Below are 19,022 nucleotides of genomic sequence, written 5' to 3'. Positions count from 1 at the left end.
TTTTAAAAGAGAAACCCTAGATTTGGGCGGGGTTGCTTGTGTTAGCAGTCATGTTTGTCATGCCTTGTTATCTTCTGCCTGTGAGCCTCAGTCTGAGTCAGACGAGGACATTAGGAGCTCTGACATGTCTGTCATGTGTTATGATGGGGGAGGCTAGTCACTCTCGACTGGCTATCTTAGGTTGTGTATTTCTTTTTGGCCTCTTTTAGTGGGCAGCCACTGGCTGCCCGGCCACTTTTTGGTCACTGTTGTGGGGCGCGCATTTTAGGGCACTTTTAGGGTTTGCGCCCATTTTAGGGTTTGCGCCCATTTTAGGGTTAGGGTTAGGGTTTGTCCTTTGCCTATTTATAGGCAGCCCCCCTCCCCACTTGATCACTTGTCTTCTTGCAGATTCCGACACTCCTCCCCCGTGGTGGTGCTGCCATCATCATCAGCCTGATCTGGTGCCCTCACTGACGCTTCGGGCTGCGTGCAGGGTCTGATCAGTCCATTTCAGTGTATTCAGCATTCATTTCAGTCAGTGCAGATTTCTCTTCCTTATTTTCTGCTTTCTCTCTCTCTCTCTCCCTCCGTGTTCGTATTTCCTCTTCCGCAGCGCACTCTCACATGGTATCAGAGCCGAAGGAGAGTACACGGAGCTGAGTTTTACGCGGGAGAACACCCACAACTTTGCGTTTGCTGGTCAAGACGTCTCCAACAGCTGAGGCGTCACCTTCTGCACCATCTCCTTGCTCAAGGCGGCCTGTTTTGGTGTCACATATTTGCGTTTGCTGCTGGCGCCTTCTCCAGTGGCTGCCACGTCATCACCCACCTCTTCCTGCTTGCGTTTTCAGCCTGGGCGACATCTTCCTTACTGGCGCTTTGAGGCAGGAGGCTGTTTTTCTGTGGTGATTGCATCGTTAGCATTTGCGTTTGACATCATCCTTGCGTTCTGTGCAAGGCGGCCAGCTCAAGAGCTTCTGGTGTTTGTGTTTCGGCACCGGCAACCTTCCCTTGTTGTGTTTTGGTGTTTGCAGATATCGAAGATGTTTTCTCATCAGTTTACGAGCTTTGATGACTCAGATGACGAGCTTTTGTCTCGACACTCATCTGAACGGAGGCGTGATTTCTATCACGAGGACCGTCGTCCGGAGTCTATTCCTCTCTCCCGTCCCCCTTCTATTCATGTATCTCGGCGATCCCCTTCCAGTGGGCCGAAGATGCAGCCTTTGGTACCCCCTGTACAGGTATCCGTACTTCCTCAGCTGCCCAAAGAGGACCGGTTGGATGGCTCCAACTTTTCTCTATGGTCCTGCAAGGTGGAGTGTATCTTGGACTCCTTCGATCTTTGGGAGCTTGTTTCTGTTCCTATTCCCCGGCCTCAGGTGGATCCTGCAGATGGGACATCTATGGATCGTGCAGCCTTATGGAATCGGCTTAATTCTAGAGCCAGATCTTTCCTCTTTCTGAGTTTGCAGGATTCTGTTCTTGTTCATGTTCATAGGTTGAAGACTGCAGCAGATGTGTGGAGCAAGCTCACGTCTCTCTATCAACAGAAGACGTTTGCCCACCGGATATCTCTCGAAAAGAAGTTGCGGATGCTCGCTATTGATGATAGTCCTTCCATGAAGGACCACATCAACAGATTACAGGATATGAGGGATGAGCTTGCATCCCTCGGTCGGACGATATCTTCTGAAGACATGGCTATGATTCTTTTGACTCAGCTGTCATCGCCTCGGTTTGATGTCTTCTACACCAGCCTTCTTACATCGAGGATCCGTGAGAAGCTTCTATGGGAGGAGCTATCCCCGCTTGTCTTGGAGCATGACGAGCGACTCAGAGAGGTCAGTGCTAGTGGATCCGACTCCACTAGAGCCTTTGTTGCAGGTTCGAGAGGACAGAAGATGAAGCAGAAGTCAAAGGCTAAGAAGAAGGACAGTTTTTCAGGCTCTGACTCAGATTCAGAGAGGCCGAAGTGCCCACACTGTGGGAAAGAGACACATCCCGAGGAGAAATGCTGGAAGAAGTACTCTCACCTTCGTCCGGGAGCGAAGAGTGGATCTACGGAGCCTTCTTCTACCTCTACACCCGCTGTTACCCATGAGTCAGTGTTCCTTCATATCCATGCTTTGGAGGAGGATCCTTCTTCCGTGGCTGCAGTGTCTTCTGCGCAGCCTTGGTTAGTGGACAGTGGTGCTTCGAGTCATATGACTCCCCGAGGTGATTTGTTACAGGATCTCCGTCCATCAGAGGGTTCAGTCACTGTTGGTGACATTTTATCGGTGCCTATTAGTGGTGTTGGCACATTGCCTTTGTTTACCGACCGACCTTCGAGCTTCTTTTCACAGGCCCTACATGTTCCAGATTTGGGCCTTCCCCTCCTCTCAGTTTATGGCCTTATGAGGCTTGGCACACGAGTGATCTTCACCGAGCATGCCGTTGTTATTGAGGATTCTTCTACAGGAGCTGTCTTATCTACAGGTTGGCAGGAGAGCGGGCTTTACAGGCTCCATTCCCCTTCTTTGATGCAGGGTCTTCCGCGGCAGTCTATTGCTACACCCGTTCCCGCTTATGCACCTTCTATTCCACAGGTTCCTTCCCATCCCCCACCTTCTCCTCCGGTGGTTCCCTCGTACCCCCCATCCCTTTCAGAGGGGGACGATCTCGGTGATGCGGCTGTGGATTCCCTGGCCCCTAGTGTTTTAGAGGGGGATTCCCAGGATCGTGAGGATCTCCTTCAGCAGCAGTCTACATCGACGGACTTCATCCACCTTGGCATTCCTCTTGCCACCCTAGGATCCGTTTCTCCCTTGGCCTTCAGCCACATCCAGGATCTGAGAGGGGGTGTTAGCAGTCATGTTTGTCATGCCTTGTCATCTCCTGCCTGTGAGCCTCAGTCTGAGTCAGACGAGGACATTAGGAGCTCTGACATGTCTGTCATGTGTTATGATGGGGGAGGCTAGTCACTCTCGACTGGCTATCTTAGGTTGTGTATTTCTTTTTGGCCTCTTTTAGTGGGCAGCCACTGGCTGCCCGGCCGCTTTTTGGTCACTGTTGTGGGGCGCCCATTTTAGGGCATTTTTAGGGTTTGCGCCCATTTTAGGGTTAGGGTTAGGGTTTGTCCTTTGCCTATTTATAGGCAGCCCCCCTCCCCACTTGATCACTTGTCTTCTTGCAGATTCCGACACTCCTTCTCCCCCGTGGTGGTGCTGCCATCATCATCAGCCTGATCTGGTGCCCTCACTGACGCTTCAGGCTGCGTGCAGGGACTGATCAGTCCATTTCAGTGTATTCAGCATTCATTTCAGTCAGTGCAGATTTCTCTTCCTTATTTTCTGCTTTCTCTCTCTCTCTCCCTCCGTGTTCGTATTTCCTCTTCCGCAGCGCACTCTCACAGCTTCCTATACTAAAAAAACTTACTGCTATTTCTTTTTGATTTGCGCATGCATTGATGGTTGCTCAAGAAATATTGATTGTGCTTGCAGCAGCTAGATCTTACTGTAAATATATGAGCGGGATAATAAGAGAAAAGGTGACGCTATGCCTCTCCCATGGCTAGACGTGGAACTTTGCTGCAAGGGGGATTGTTTTGTACCGCTACAAGGAGCTTTGGACCGGCCCCGATGGCGAGAGGTCACTCAGTGAGGAATCCGTTAGGCAGGAGGAGGCGAGAATGCTAGGGGGCTCTTGTCGTAAATCTCTTGATCGCTCCTAGGAACTGCCTGACCCTCATACGAATCAGGGTGGGATCCTGGAGTCCTTGGTACTAGTGAAGGGATGGAAATCTTGGAGGGTTTTTTTTTCTTCTGCACAGAGAGAAGGGATTTTCCGGTGAACGAAGGTTTATCTTTTGCATAGGTAGAAGGGGAAAAGCATCGCAAATAACTTTGCGAAATATGTTTTGCCAAAAGACTGTTTTCTGTGTCTGTGTTGCATCGTAAAATTTTGCGAAGGAACCTGTGATAATGGGTTAATTAACGAAGCTGCTTTCATATGTCATAACTTAATGTGATAGATAATTAGAAAACCAAAGAAAACCATTGTGGGAAGCGGGTGGGCGAGATTCCTGACGGATTCGTCCTACAGATAGGTGGTCTCGGTAAGCTGGGAGCTTCTCTTAAGAGATTGAACGAAACGTTAATTAGGAGAAATTAGGTAGAGCCGAGCATTGACTTACCTAGGGTCAGGTTTTCAAACCTTGATTAGTAATTATTTTAGGGAAAAGATGCGATGTCTGTGCCAGAACTTCGTTAAGGTTCCCTCAATTCTAACTACTTGCTGGAAAAAAGCGTTGCACTCCATGAACCAAGGGTAACTATGATCGCTCTAGTAGGACGAGAAGCCCTTGTGGGACACCTTCGATGGAGCTAGCTGATGTATCAAGACCTCAATTGTCAAATTAGGACCCTGAGCTTGCAGGTTGATCCTCGTGGGGACAGCCGGTACCTTTCGTTACGGGGTGGGCTCTGGGAAACCTAGACGATAGACCCTGTGCATTCTCGTGAGTGCCGGGCGAAGCCGTCTAGGATAGTTCCCCGATGGACCACTAAAACATGCTGCCAGGGAATTGTTAGGCAGGCACATGACACTTTAACACTTGCTACTATATACAAGTGTGAAGTACAATACAAAGCTTTTTACGAAAGAACTCAAGTGTGGTGTTCCCATACAGTGTACACTCGTATGGAACAAGTGTGATTGAGTTGGGGTTCCAACCCTTGCAAAATATCCCATAGGTTCTTTGAGTCAAGGATGTGTCTCATCAGATTTGACCAAATAGTGTAGTTAGACCCATTAAAATGAGTCTTGTTAGTGAAAACATGCTTGGATGATGAGAAGGAAGAACCATGAGGTGTCGGATAGGTGGGGTATGAAGGACGGTGTGGATAAGGAGGTGGTGGTGGAGGGGGGTAAGGAGGAGGTGGAGGTGGTGGGTAGGTAGAAATAGGTTGTGAGTGTCCAAAGTGTGTTAATTGATATGGAGGCATTGGAATATGAATGTTTCCATAAGGTGTTAGTGGAGGTGGAGGCATTGGGATATGTGAACCTCGGTTGGGGCACAACAACATGACCAGAAGGCCCACTAGGTAATGCCATGGACTTAAGAGGCAAATTGTGGTACCAAAACTGATCCACACTCAGGAATGGCTGGGAGGGTATCCGAGGCTATGAGAAGCCCAAAAGTGTGTGAAAGGGAGGACGAGCCTCCATCATAGGTACATCACTTGGCATCGGGATATGTGAGTCTTATCCAAAAGTCGGCTGGGGCACAACAACATGACCAGAAGGCCCACTAGGTAATGCCATGGACTTAGAAGGCAAATTGTGGTACCAAAACTGATCCACACTTGGGAATGGTTGGGAGGGTATCGGAGGCTATGAGAAGCCCAAGAGTGTGTGAAAGGGAGGACGAGCCTCCATCATAGGTATATCACTTGGGTGAGGAAAAGAAGAGGACCTAAAGGCTATGCCTAAATGTGAAGAACCCCTAGTGTGATGTGTGAAGGGATGTGAGATGAACCATATGGATATGTGAATGGAGTTGTAGCAGAAGGAGAGGGAGGGATGGGTCAGAGATTAAATGGATTTGTGGGTGCAATTTTGGAAAATGTTTCATGTTCCTTTTGTCCTTTACATACATTCAATTGAAATGAAGAATGAGATGATTCATCTATTTGAAAATGACATTGAGATAAAGAAATTAAATGAAAAGAAGAGGAAAAACTTATTGGTGGAGGAATTAACCTTTTGTACTCTTCACCTTTCCCATAGTTCATAAATAGAAATTTGTCTTCTTCAGGACTAATGAACCAATATCTTGATTGAATGGTCACTTCTTCATGAGAATCACCAAAATCTTGCAGCGAAGAGGAAGTGGAATCAAAAGATTTAGAAGTACAAAACTGTATACCTGGCATGGGAGTAAATGAGGGTAGAGTTGTAAATGGCATAGATGAGAGAGGTAGAGAAGTGAATGGTTTGTACTTCATGCCTATTTCCATGACAAGATGGTGAGTCCCGTGTGGAACTTTCATCCTTCCTACAAATTTATTAGACTATGCATCGAATCTGAAGGGGAAAATTCATATTTACCTTCAAGTTGTTGTTGAGCCTGATGCATAAGGATGAGGTCATAATTGGGTTGTGAGATCTCATAGGGTCTTTGGACTCTATGGTAGTTCGATGTCTCTGTGACCATGTTGGAACCTTGCACAACAAGTTGTGAGACGCACTCTTGCTCGTTTCTCAATTGATTTGGCTTGGGAGTGTGAAGCGGTGATGAAGTGTTTGAAGTCATCTTTCCCTCCTGTTGTTCCTACTTCTACGAAGAGCTTTCTAATCAAAGTCCTAGGTCTCTTCGGAGAGTACCTAGCTCTAATACCACATAAAGAAATGCCCTAACATAGAAACACAAATACAATTGTATGACAAAGCACAAACTAATAATAGAAGACAATTAGGGTTAGGGTAACTTAGAGATAGTGAACATAGTGAATAATTTGAAATGAATGACTCCTAAATATACAATACTCAATGCAGCAAATGAATACTAAACCTCGAACTCTCATCTCTCAAGGACTAATGCAGAGATAATGAACTAGAGAGCGTGTTGTACTGTGATAGATACCAAAACATAGCAAGGTAGTCTTCAAAGACGTATGGCAGCAGCAAATGCAGTAGTGTGGCAGCTCGATCAGCGTCAGGCAGGCAGAGGAGAGAGAAAAGCTGAAAACACAGTAGTAGGAATGATGGCGATAGGCTGGGCAGCTCCAAGAGAGGAAACACAGCAGTATTTGCAGTCCAATGCAGCCTGGTGATTGTCACCAACAATTGGAGGTGCCTCCGGAGCAGCAAACGCAATGTGCGGCTGGTCTCCAACAACAAACGCAGTAGGAGAGAGGACCTGGATCAGCAAGTGATGGCTGCAGGAGGAGAGATCAGCAAGAAGATGGCTGCAAACAGGTGCCAATAGGTGGTAGATAGTGTGGAACAGCTTCGCTTGAGATGTCCTCTGCGAATGGGAAGTGGGCAGCAAAGCTCTGGCACCTGCAAACTGCAAAATAAGATTGGACTGAGTGGGAGGACAACCTGCCTACTGATAGAAAGTTTGGGGCCTCCCAAATTAGGGTTTGCATGTGGGACATTGAAACTCTCTAGGTGTTTGTTGTAAAGAAAATGTTTAAATTCATTACTTAACTTGAGTTTTGGGGCTATTTAATCAAGGTTAATGATTTTTTAAAGCTCAATAAAAGGGCTTTGCAGCTTAATCTTGCATGTGGAGGCCCTAGTGAATATACATGCCTTAGGTTTGATTTTGGGACATTTAAGGGTTCCACACACCATGTTGTTGTGAAATTGGTTATAGACAAGAGGCACTGCCTTGGCTGAAATGGATGCAAGAAATGATACTGAAGGAAATTCAGAGGATGGAGAGTTTTCAATGGAGCAAAGCATTTGATGATGCATTGGTAATTGTAGCAATAAATAATTGCAGCAAGAAGAAAGGCTGATTTTGATAGTCAAGGGCATGTGTAGGATGAATGATGGTCTCACTCAATACCACCTTCCATCAAACTCAAGGATGCCTGCTGGTTGAGAAATCACCGTATGCCTTTGTGGAGGTTGATTTTGAGTATGGTTGAATAGTTTTAGCTGGTTTCTCCTGTGAACAGTGAAAATAGATAACTTATTGGAGCATTTCGCACAATGTAATGAATTTCTTTTTTCTTGACATGACAACCAATAACTTTTATCTGTTCGTGCTTTGTATTAGATGATCATATTGATTCGCTTTGGCATCCGTTGAATCCCCTTCTAAAGCACAAACAATAATCTCAAAAATCTCAACCAGTATGTTTCCGCTTAAGGAGAGGCTTTTCTTGTGGCAATGTATGCTTCTCATTATTTCCTTAGGCCTTGGGTTCGATGCCTGGCAAGAGAAGGATTGCTCCTGCTACATATCATACATGTGTGGTTTGGATGAGAATTACTCTCATTTTTAGGAGTTGTTCTTGTATGTAGAAGCTGTTATATTAGGTGTAATCATCTCTCAGACCCGGTTTCCCTTCTTTTGGCTTTGGCAAGTTGAAGTGATGTTTTGAATCTCCTCTTGTGAGATTAAAAGCATATGTTGGGTGTGCTTCTAGATTCTTTGGAGCCTTCACAATTGACAAATTTTTTTTCTGTAAAGGGTAATTGTATTAATTACCAAAACATAATCTCAAAAGGACAGCATGACCAAGAGTACAAAGATAGCGTATGACCAAAAGTACAAAGGTCTATATGACTGACACAGGAGCTGAAGAAACTGCAGGTGGCAAGAAAGCAAGTCCTGTCAAGGGAGAATATCTGCCAGCTGAATCATGTTGAGCTGCCAATTGGCTACTTTTAAGGCTACTATATCTGATGGTTACACCTACTCAGATATCTGCATCACTCTCTCTGACCGTCTTATCACTCCAGGATTTGATAAACTTACTATGATCTGTTTAATTAGTGTTTTCAAGTTATTATTTTCATGTGAGGATTAGAGTGCAGTCATAAAAGCTCAAAAACACTGATGAAAAGGATATATTGAGGTATTTTCATCAGTGTCTTTGAGTTATTATGGCTGCACACTCTGTGTGTGTGGAATTTCATGGGGCTTCCCAGAAGCATCTGGTAATGGAGGGGCCTCATCACACATCAGTTGAGGAGATGTGGCAATCATGAAAAAAAGGAAGCTTCCACTAGGGGTCTCTAGGCTGGCATGTGCATAGAATGTGATTCTTGATAGTCCACACTGTCTGAAGTGCTTGAGATAGAACCTGAGTAAAGAAGAGAGTGTGTGCAGAACGTAATAATATATCAAAGAAAACTTAAAAGAGAATGAACTTGTAAGCTGCATTGTCAATCTGTTTGAAAGGTACTGTATGGAATCTCTTGCAGATGAATATCAGTAAAATAGAGTGCACAATCTCCTGTTCCAATCATGTCAATTGCTGCAGCAGGTCACACAATGACAACTTTACTTCTAGTAGGCAGATCTGGTTACTAGATAGGATTGTTTCTTAGTGAACTAAAGCAAAACATGTCTTCTCCTTCCAAAATAAGCAATAAAGATTTGTATGTTTCATAAGACACATTTTGATTCGAAATGTATTTGCATTTCTTCACTTTGCTACATTCTTCCTTTTACTAAATCTAGCAGCTATGATATTTCTCACCAAAATTTTACTTCCTCTATTGTAGTTATAATGTGATCTACACAAGTCTGGTTTTGGAACAGATGTTAAATAGCATGAAAGTAAACTGCAATTATGATATTGCTGTGAGTATTGTTTAAGAACAAAGTAGAGAGATGCTTGCCTTTTAACTCTAAAATTTCAAGTCTGGATTATGCCGCAGGCAGCATCCTTGCTGTTGCAGTCCATTTTGGAACCTTATTTGGAGATGTACAAACCAAGTGCTTTTTATTCATTAAGGTTTCAGAAGTTTACTCTTGGGACTGTAGCTCCTCAGTTTACTGGTTTGTATCTATCCTATTATCACCTGCAATTATGGGTTGTTATGTAGAGGAAAAATATGAACTTTAGTTGTGTTGGCAGGGCTACGTCTGCCAGAATGTGGAAAGGGTGAAGTAGTGATGGATATTGAAATCCAGTGGGATGGCAATCCTAGTATAATATTAGCTGTTCATCCAGTACCTGGCCTTAATTTGCCAGTGCAGGTAATTTTGAATTGGTTTTGAGAATTTTCAAGGTGGGGCACAAGTTCACAAATGTGCGTTGCTTGGTTTTATAGAGAGCATCCTTCTATGTTAAGGGTAGATACTTGGACTAGAACTTGTTCCCATTTGTGAGAGATGGCAAAATTATCCAGATTTCGAGTCAGCTACTAAGGTTCTGTTGACTGGAGGGATTTTTGGAAATTGTTAACTTTTGTATAGGACTTAACATGAATACTGGCAATTAGTTGAGAAATACTGGTAGTCATCTATGTTTACTTAAATAAGACCTTGTGTACTAACCAGCATACACCATATTTGGGGTTATATAGATGAACTTTTGACTATTCGATGACACTCTCATAGAGCTGACTTTGGAGGTTGATTACCGTGTTGAGGAATGTGTGACACAACATAAGCCTTACTCAGGTAGATTAAACATAAGAGAATGGACATCAGACTCGCCTCCTAGCCATAGAGCCAATATGGGCTCTTTTTGTGATTTGGATACTTGCATTATGAAAACTTGCATTTATGGTCATCTTTCCAAGTGAACATCCTTGCATTTGTGTAGCATGTTTCCCTTTTACCTCATTGAGCGGAGAATTGTAGGCTTCTTTGCTCACCCCACGGTACCAAGCAACTCCCCTACTTCTTGTGGCATTTAACTTTTGCCCTATTATATCTTCATTGTTGACCCCTTTGATGGTGGTCTTGTACTGTGTTTTCACTTTTGTATGGACTAATCAGCAATACAAACAAACAAAAGAAAAAAAAAAATCCTCTTTTCCCAATGGAGTGTTTCATTGCGTTTGTGATCATTACAAGCCCTTGGCTAGTCCTTTGTAGCATCCTTGATCTGGTGTTGTGGTTTCACCAGGGTGGACCTCTTGGGCGAGTCAAAAGTAGATAGCCCCTGTGCAATGTGTTATGGCATCCATGGTCTGATGCCTTGGTCTCTTTGGGGTGGGACTTTTTGGGTTGGGGCGTGAAGCTTGCTTTTTCTCCTGTAGAGGAATGTGTTAAGCTATTTAGACTTAGCCTCAAACTTAGACTAATTTTATCAGCTGAAATCCTTCAGCTTTTGTACAATTTGCAAATTAGCAAACTAACATGAATTCTAAGACTCAGAGGACAACTGGCTTAGAAAGTTCTATAAATGGGAATCATGGGAATTGCCACATTCATCCCATTATTTCGCTTCTCACGAGTTAGCATCCAGCTTTTATCTCCATCACTCATTGCCATCATCACAGGATGCTGCCAGCCTACATCAGCACTGCCCTTTACCTCTCAGTGACACATCCTCCTGCCCTGGTGACCTGCTGTGCTGTTCATGTCATTATCCAGCTGAGGTAACATCATTCCCTGCTGCCTGGAGGTCCCAGCCTTGAGTTTGCGGTCACAACTGCTGTGTTTTACCCTGGTGCCATACTGCAATAGCATCTTGTGTGTACACTACAGTCTATCACTTGCATTTTATCCTTGTGCCTTGCTACAACTGCAACTGGAATAATTACAACAGCTGATGGAGCTGCATGTTGCTGCTGCCTGGCATCTCCTCTATTTCAGTAACCTTTTTCGATGAGAAGCTGCTGCATTCCAGCTCTCCTACTGCCTTTGCAACTGCCTGAATTCTTTTCCTCATCTTCAGCATTGGTGGTGTGCTGCACATAGGATCCATTGGAATATGTCACACTCCTCACTCCTCTTTCACTCCTCAGCCCACTTCCATGAGAGAGCGGCTGTTGGGACAACCCTCCACTCCTTGATTATCCATTATTGCATCCCTCGCATACTCAGATTGTTCATTTGATTTCCGTTCAACATTCATCATTCATTTTCCTGCTTCTTCATTTGCATTCTTGTCTGAGTTCATTTGTTAGTTGCGTTTGTACATTGTGCTTTCTCAGCAAACCCCACTGAACCCCATAAATGCTAGTGGCGGTAAAAGCCTTGTTCATAGTATTGAACATACGCTTGGAATTTCCATGGCTACTATATTAGCAAAAGTTGCATAACCATGTAATTCTAAACTGTTATTTAAGGTCATTCTAAATGTTTGTTTAAGATTTAGTAGGAAGTGTTTGCTTTCTTAAAATGGTTATGTTTGACATTATTTTCCATCTGGAAATAACATCTCAGCACTTGCAAGGATATGAATTTTGAAGCAGTCACCTTTGCAGTTAGTGGAAGCCCAAGTTGCTCAAGTGCATGACAAACAATTTCTGTTCTTGTTACAAATCTTTCTTCAGCTTGTCATGCACCCATATATCAATGAGTCATTTAGCTGACATGAAAGGATAAAGTGAACTGAAGTTGTAACGGATATTCCCAGCCCAACAAGCATCCAAGCAGGCAAACGATTGCCCAAGTGTGTAGAGAACAATTCTTGTGGTTGTAGAGAACAATACTACCTACAAGAACATGTATTTGTACCAGTGAGCCTGCAGTCTCCCCCAGCTTTGTCCCCTTGTATGGGATGGTAGTCCGTGGCACATTAGGGCCCGTAAAGGATATGGGCTAGACAAGTGTCAAGTAGAACTTGTTGATTTATTGGAGCCTATTTAAAAAATACTTAAGTAGGATAAACTTTCACTTATGCTGTTGCTTAAAAATATGATAATCTTTAGGGCCATGTATGGTTAAATAGAGGCAACCAACAAGAGTTCTATTCTATATTCATGGCTGTATGTGTATTTGTGTGGGAAAACCCATATGGGGGCAAGGTGGGGAGAAGGGAAGTGACAAGAAGGAATAGGCAGCAGAAATGAGAATAGCATGTGGGCACCTGTAGCCCCTGCTGTGCAGGACAGGGAGGTGAGAAGCCAAGGAAAGAAGACGGGAAGGCTGCCGGAACACAAAATCTGTTGTGCAGGCTAAGAGGAAGAGACGAGGAGTAGCTGTTTGGGGTGGGCTGAGAAAGGCTGATGGGATGGTGCAGGAAGCACCTGTCCACACAAACAGGGTTGGCAGGCAGGCCATGCTTTAATTTCAGTATTCTGTGTGTATAGCACTATTGGCTCACTGTTTCACCAAAAACCTTGAAGCAATCTTCTTTTTGCAAACTACCCAAAGGTTGTGTTAATTTTGCATTATTAGTCATTTCATTTGATGAGTCTAATAGGAATGTTTTTGTTTTGGTTGTGACTATGGATTGAAAGTAATGCATGCTTGTTATGTTATTGCTATAAGAGTTCCTTTTTCAAATTTCCTTCTTTACTGTTTTTGTATTGTTCTCTTTTGTTTTTTTGTGGGGAAAAACAGGGGGGGAAGGGTCCCCCCGAGGATGGGGGGTGGTGTTGTGGTAAAACAGCAGTATGCATTGCAGAAAGTTTATACTTTGACAGGTGAAGGATGCTGCATTTACTGGCATATTCCGGCTGATCTTCAAGCCATTAGTGAGTGAGATGCCTGGTTTTGGAGCTTTAGTGTACTCCCTCCAAGATATTGTAAGGCCACCTTGAAGATCTGTTGTTGTTGATGTTTTCTGTTGTGCTACTTTTGGTACTGTAGCTTAGCCGATCTCACCAAATCTCAATATCACTTCTATGCACAGAAAAAGTTCGACTTCAAATTGAAGGTCGTTGGCGGTGATGTTACAGCGTTTCCAGGCTTGGATGGAGTAATTGAGGTAAGTAAAATATTTATTTTGTGGGGAAACATGTCCATTGATTTCTGAACATGCATGAGCCATGTTAGAGTGTTTGTTCAGATTGTGTTTTAACTGCTCCAGCTTTTGAACTTCTTTTTGGGGCATGTACTTTGAGGTTTTGAAAACCTTATCTAACTAAATACTGAGGTCTTTTCAATCCTTGAGTGACAAGGCTGTCAGATTGGATAGTTGCAAGGATCTTTCAAAGAAAGTTAACCATTAGAATGGTAGTCTCAAAGGTGGCCAAATTGTGAAGGTTAAAAAGAGTCTACAGAGTCAAGGGCAAAAAAAGAAAGTAGTGAAAGGCCTCAATCTGACTGGGAAAGATCCAAAAAGGCCACTTACCAAACACAAAGGAAGGAAAATTGAACTTGAAGGAAGAAGAAACCCGATGAATAAGCTCTTGCGCATGATGATGACAGCAAAGAATGTGCATCACATCTACCTCTCCTCATGTGGGAGAAGGAATCAAGTTGGAATTGAAGAGGCACTTAAGTGGACAAGTACGTTAATGGACTGCCAAGTATGAACTTTAGAAGAGTGATTAATAATAAAGGTCATACCCTTTAGCCCAAATAATCAAAAAATAGCACGTTCATGTTTGAGATGCCTCTAACCATGTCAAAAACAAGCGTGATCTTTGAGAGACCATTGCTAGATAGCGAGAAGTACGCCAAGAAGAATTGTGGAAGGCTACTGTGAGACATCGTTTTGTTAGATGACATATCGGCTTTCGTATTGGAGTGCAAATATGGGGCTCTAGTCTTAACTACCATAGTGGATCTGGCCATACTTATGGTGACATACGGAGATCGATCTAGAAGCATCTTGTATCCATGATTTCTAGGCTGATCAGATGTAAGGCCTCAGTATTGTTTATTTTAATGTTAACATTGTTATTAATGCAAATGTTAACAATACTGTTAATATTAATTTATTTAACAGTTATTGTTTATGGTGTTGAAAGATGTAAGATTTAGTGTATGAAGAGAGTCTGCCACGATGGATTAGGGCCAATGTGGTAGGTGTCCTCATTGAAGAGAGAGTTAGTGATCACGTGGGGGCTGGGGTTGTTTGTAGGGAGGGGTAGGATGGGGGACCTGGGGGGAGAGAGAGAGAGAGAGAGAGAGATGAAGATATGTCATCTAACAAAATGATGTCTGATGTTGTATGACTCTATCAGCTCTCGTATCGGGGGAGCAAGCCACTCCTGAGGTATTGCTGCGTCTATCTCCCTTCTCCTCAGCTCCACTCCTCTCTGGCAGTCTGATACTCGCTGCAGCACCTCCTTGTCCACCATCCTGTACACCTCTTGTCATGTCCTGAAGGTATGAGCTGGGCCGGCCTCCCAACCAGCCCATTGGACGTGGGGGTGGTCGCCAATTTGTGTCCCTTCCCGATCTCTGACCTGGGGGTTCTAGATCACTGGCCGACCGTCTATCTCTTCCTGGTAGTTTGGGGGGCTCTGGATTAGTGCCTTATGGAGGCCCTACCACATGTGGAGCAAGTTGCGTAGGAAAGGTGATCTGGGGGGGAGTGATCTAGGGGGATTGACGTGAAGATCCATCTTAGGGACGACCTCCACTCACTGCTGAGCCTCGGTCTACAATCCTGAAGACCCTTGTGCAATAGGACCTTCCAGGTCTGCCCTCCTGGTGTGAGGCCGCGGACAACTAGCTTGTCCAAGAGGGCCATACTGTGATACTTTGGGTCTATGATCCCAAGCCCTCCCTCTGACCGATGCCATATGATGGTCGCCCACGCCACCTTGGCCCTGGAATCCTTGGAGCCGTCTGACCCGAACCAAAGGAAGTTCCGCACAAGGTGGTGAAGTTGCACTATGCAGGATGTGAAGCACCAACACGAGGCCATGTACCAGGCCATTGCTAGGAGGACATGGTTAACCACCAAGGCTCGGCTTGCTAGTGAGAGGCGAGCTGTGCTCCAGTAGGTTAGCTTCCTCCGAATAGAATCGAGGACTGGAAGGAACTGATGGGCGGGAGTGATGTCGAGTCCCACCTGGAACCCTAGGTACCGGACGGTTTGTCCTCTGCTCACCCATCTAAATCCCAGGTGGACGCCCCACTCTGTGCTAGAGTCCGGATCTGTGAGGAAACCAACCGACTTTCGCTAGTTGATTTTTACTCCCGCTGCAGAACAGAACACTTCAAGAGCCAACCTTACTCTCTCCAGTATCAACTCGTCGTCCTCTATGTAGAGCGCTGTATCATTTGTATACTCTGAGTCTAACAACTCGGTCTCCTCTCTTATTGGAAGTCGAAGGCCATGTAAACCGCTTACACGTGACCTGAGGAAGTGAGACATCGCCTCTACAAAGAGAAGGAGCAAGTACGGGGCGAGGAGGCAGCCCTGTCAGACCGATCTCTCCAGCCGAAACTCCTCCCCTCGCCTCCCTCCTATGAGAACCCTGTTGGTGGCCGATCCGTAAAGTGCGGAGATCCCAGAAATCCAAGCCTGGGGGAAACCCAACCTCACCATGGTGTCCTCTAGGAAAACCCAGTCCACCCTGTCATAGGCTTTCTCAAAATCCAAGAGTAGTACGGCCAGTCTCTGCCCACTGTACTGGGCCCCACTCTGTCGCCTCAAAGAAGGTGAATACATTGTCCAGGATGCTCCTTGTTAACCCCAAGCCGAGAAGGCGGAAGAATGCCCAAGACGAGAAGGTGGAAGAATGAATGAAAAAGTGGGAAGAAGATGGAAAAGAAGCAAAGACACGCAGGCGGTCTCTAAAGCTAGGGTGGGGCCTAAAGCGTAATTTTAAATAAAAGGCACCTCAAAAACTTCAAAAACTCTTGTAAAAGAGCGCCAGGCTCCCTCCTGTGTCACTTGTAAAAGAATAGACAGGTATAGGCTTAGGGCATGAAGCAAGAAGAGGGAATTAGAAAAAGGGACATTGTCACAATGGCCGGTCATGTAAAAAGGGATGGGCGCCCATGGGGTTTTAGGGTTTGTATATATAAAGTTTAAAAAGTGAATGGAAGCTCATTCTTTGGTGTGTAGCTTACAAGAGCTCTTCTCTTCTTCTCCTCTTCTTACTTGTGTGTGCTCTTGAGAGGGAGTGTGAGAGTGTGAGGGAGTGAGTGTGTGAGAGTGAGGGATCAAGAGGGTGAAGCTCTTCACCATCTCCTCTTCTCTTATTCTCTTCTCTTCTCTTGTCTTCCCTTCTCTTGCGTGCGTGGCCATGGTGGATGGAGCTTGGAGATGGAGGAGGCTTGAGGATGCTTGAGCTAGCATCTAGGATCGTGGAGCTACCGGTGTGTGCGAGAGAGAAGGCAACTCATTTCGGCATCAAGGTAAGCTCACTACACTCGTAGGATCGACGGTGCGTCGGCTATGTGAGAGGTAGCCTTTAGAGCTCGCTTGGAATGCTTGAAGCAATAAGCAATCCGTGGGTCTTGGCGTTTGAGCGAAAGCTCCCACATTTTGGTTCCGTTACCGGGAACAACGGATTCAAGCTTGAGCGCTTGCGCGCCCCATATCGAGCATCAAAGTAAGGGATTCATCCCCAAAACGGAGCTTGAGATAGGTAGGAAGGTTGGGTGTTTTAATCTTCGAAACAAGTAAGTATTTTGGGTGGGTTGTTTGCTTGATGATTGGAAAATAGGGAGAAATCATTTCAGTTTGTTGCTTTCGATTCTTGTTGTATTTAGTGTAGGATAGGATTAGAAAATCGAACCGGGAAAGGGTAGGGTTTATTGTTGCAAAATAGGGCAAAACAGGGTATAAATCATGCAAAAAATGGCAAAAAGCTTGCTTCGGATACTTAATGTCAGTAAGTGAGTGATTGGGAGTGTCAAAGTCTTACCCGAGAGGGGGTTTAAGAGCCAAGAGGCTAAGGGAGAGCTTATTTGCAACCATTGCATAGAGAGAGAGAGAGAGAGAGAGAGAGAGAGAGAGAGAGAGAGAGAGAGAGAGAGAGAGAGAGCCCCTGCAAAGATTCGATTCGATCTCGTCATTGGAGAGTCTACCGCTCACCCCAGGTATACCAATCACTTCCCTTGGTGCCTTAGTTGGGATTTGGAAGTTTGTGCTTGGAATGATTGCCTGACTTGTGAGATTTGATCAAAATCGTCATCGTGCGGCATTCGTCGCGCCGCGTTCGGCCCATCCGAGCGGCCTTTGTTAGGCTGAGTCCTAGACTCGGCCTTCGGACCCTGCCATTCGGACCTCGACGCGGAAACCCTAATCAACTCTCGGCCCTTTGTCCACTTGGCTCGTCCGAGTGGCGGCACTCGGCCTTTTGACCAACTCAACACTTGGCCCGAAGTCCACTCGGCCCCATTCACCAGTTCGGCCCTCGGCCCAGGACCGGACTCGGCCCTCAGTCCAACATTTGACTCGGCTCGTTCGAGTCACGCTACTCAGACCTCGGCCCGCGAAAAACTTTTTGTACTCGGACTAGTGCGATTCGGCCCGTCGTCCGAGTCACCCACTCGGCCCCTGCAATTCGGACCATTTGGGCCGAGTGTGTATTTGCCTCAATTTCTCAGAAATTTGACCTGATTGGATCTAAAAACGGCAAGGCCACGTAACCAAAAAGCCCTAAATCCCGTCTAGACGGCCAGAGAATTGATCGGCTAAGCCTATCAGGCCCAAAATGAAGCGAGGGTGCGTAAGATGCTTAGAGGCTGTTTGCCGCACTCACCTTGAATTTCCGCACTTAAAGTGCACTTAAGGAAAACGGAAAGCCCGATTGAGCACAAGTGCACTAGAAAGAACACACTCATTGAGTGGAGATAAATTGAGGACTGTATTTAATAAGTCAAGGAACTCACTCAGATAAGCCACTTAAGGAACCCATGAATAGGAGAGAACCTACAGACAAAGACAAACCATCAGCACGCGAAGTAGGACCAAGCAAGCAGTGCAAACAAAGTGGATTTGACAAACCTACTTAACCAGATTGATAGCTTAGCGGAGCACGAGAACTCGACTATGGCAGAGGAAAGCTCAGACCGCAGGTCTAACGAGGAACTCGACTTAGGCGTCTTCCCAGAGGCTATTCAGCAACTGGTCAGTATCTGCGTTGCGCGCGCCTGGTATGAGCACCGCGGTTGGACAGTAGATGCTATCATTGCAGACTTAGAAGAAGAGAGAAAGCTAGCCCACAAGGCGTTGCAAAGCATAGCCGCATACAATAGAGACCAGCAGGCCAGGAGTCAAAGGCAAAGCACGGAGTTGCGTGAGGTGCAGCGAGTGTTGAACTTAGCCAGCAGAAACCGAACGGATCACGAGAGAGTCCTAGAAGGAGACTTAACGCTGAGCGAGCTTCTTATGAAGCGATTGTTAGACAACACCGCAATAGAGCAAAGTGTTGCAGCATTGGCGATCTCACTACTGGCAGGGTTAGGAGCAACCCAAGAATCTAAGAGCCAGTCTAAAATCCCAATAGTCGCAAAGCAGCTCGACAAGTACCAACCCCATGACGACCCGTACAACTTTGTAGAGCAGTTCGAGCAAGTTTGCGAAGCCAACGGCCTCAGCGACTTGACTCAACGCTCTCAGGCGTTTGGGCTCTGCTTAGGTGACAAGGACAAGACTTGGTATACAAGCTTAGATGCCACAGAGCGAGCAAATTTCAATAGCCTCAAGAATCTTTTCATTAAGAGATTTGTCGAGCTTGGATACTTCGACAATCTACTAGTACGATTGATGAAT

General features: G+C 45.4%; 1 protein-coding gene across 1 annotated transcript in view; it reads left to right on the top strand.

Annotated features, from left to right (window-relative positions):
• Positions 1-19,022, top strand: part of LOC148038851 (synaptotagmin-5-like) — a 117,278-nt gene that overhangs the window by 39,779 nt on the left and 58,477 nt on the right. The window contains exons 4-7 of the mRNA XM_087674742.1: positions 9,370-9,490; positions 9,570-9,691; positions 13,039-13,140; positions 13,248-13,322. Coding sequence (XP_087530868.1) covers positions 9,370-9,490; positions 9,570-9,691; positions 13,039-13,140; positions 13,248-13,322 — 420 coding nt within the window. The remainder of the gene's footprint in view (positions 1-9,369; positions 9,491-9,569; positions 9,692-13,038; positions 13,141-13,247; positions 13,323-19,022) is intronic.

Source organism: Lygodium microphyllum, chromosome 3 (genome assembly GCF_053477565.2).
Source record: "Lygodium microphyllum isolate KBCC chromosome 3, Lygodium_microphyllum_v1.1.10, whole genome shotgun sequence".
NCBI classification, from domain to species: domain Eukaryota; kingdom Viridiplantae; phylum Streptophyta; class Polypodiopsida; order Schizaeales; family Lygodiaceae; genus Lygodium; species Lygodium microphyllum.
This window is presented reverse-complemented; position numbering and strand designations above follow the sequence as displayed.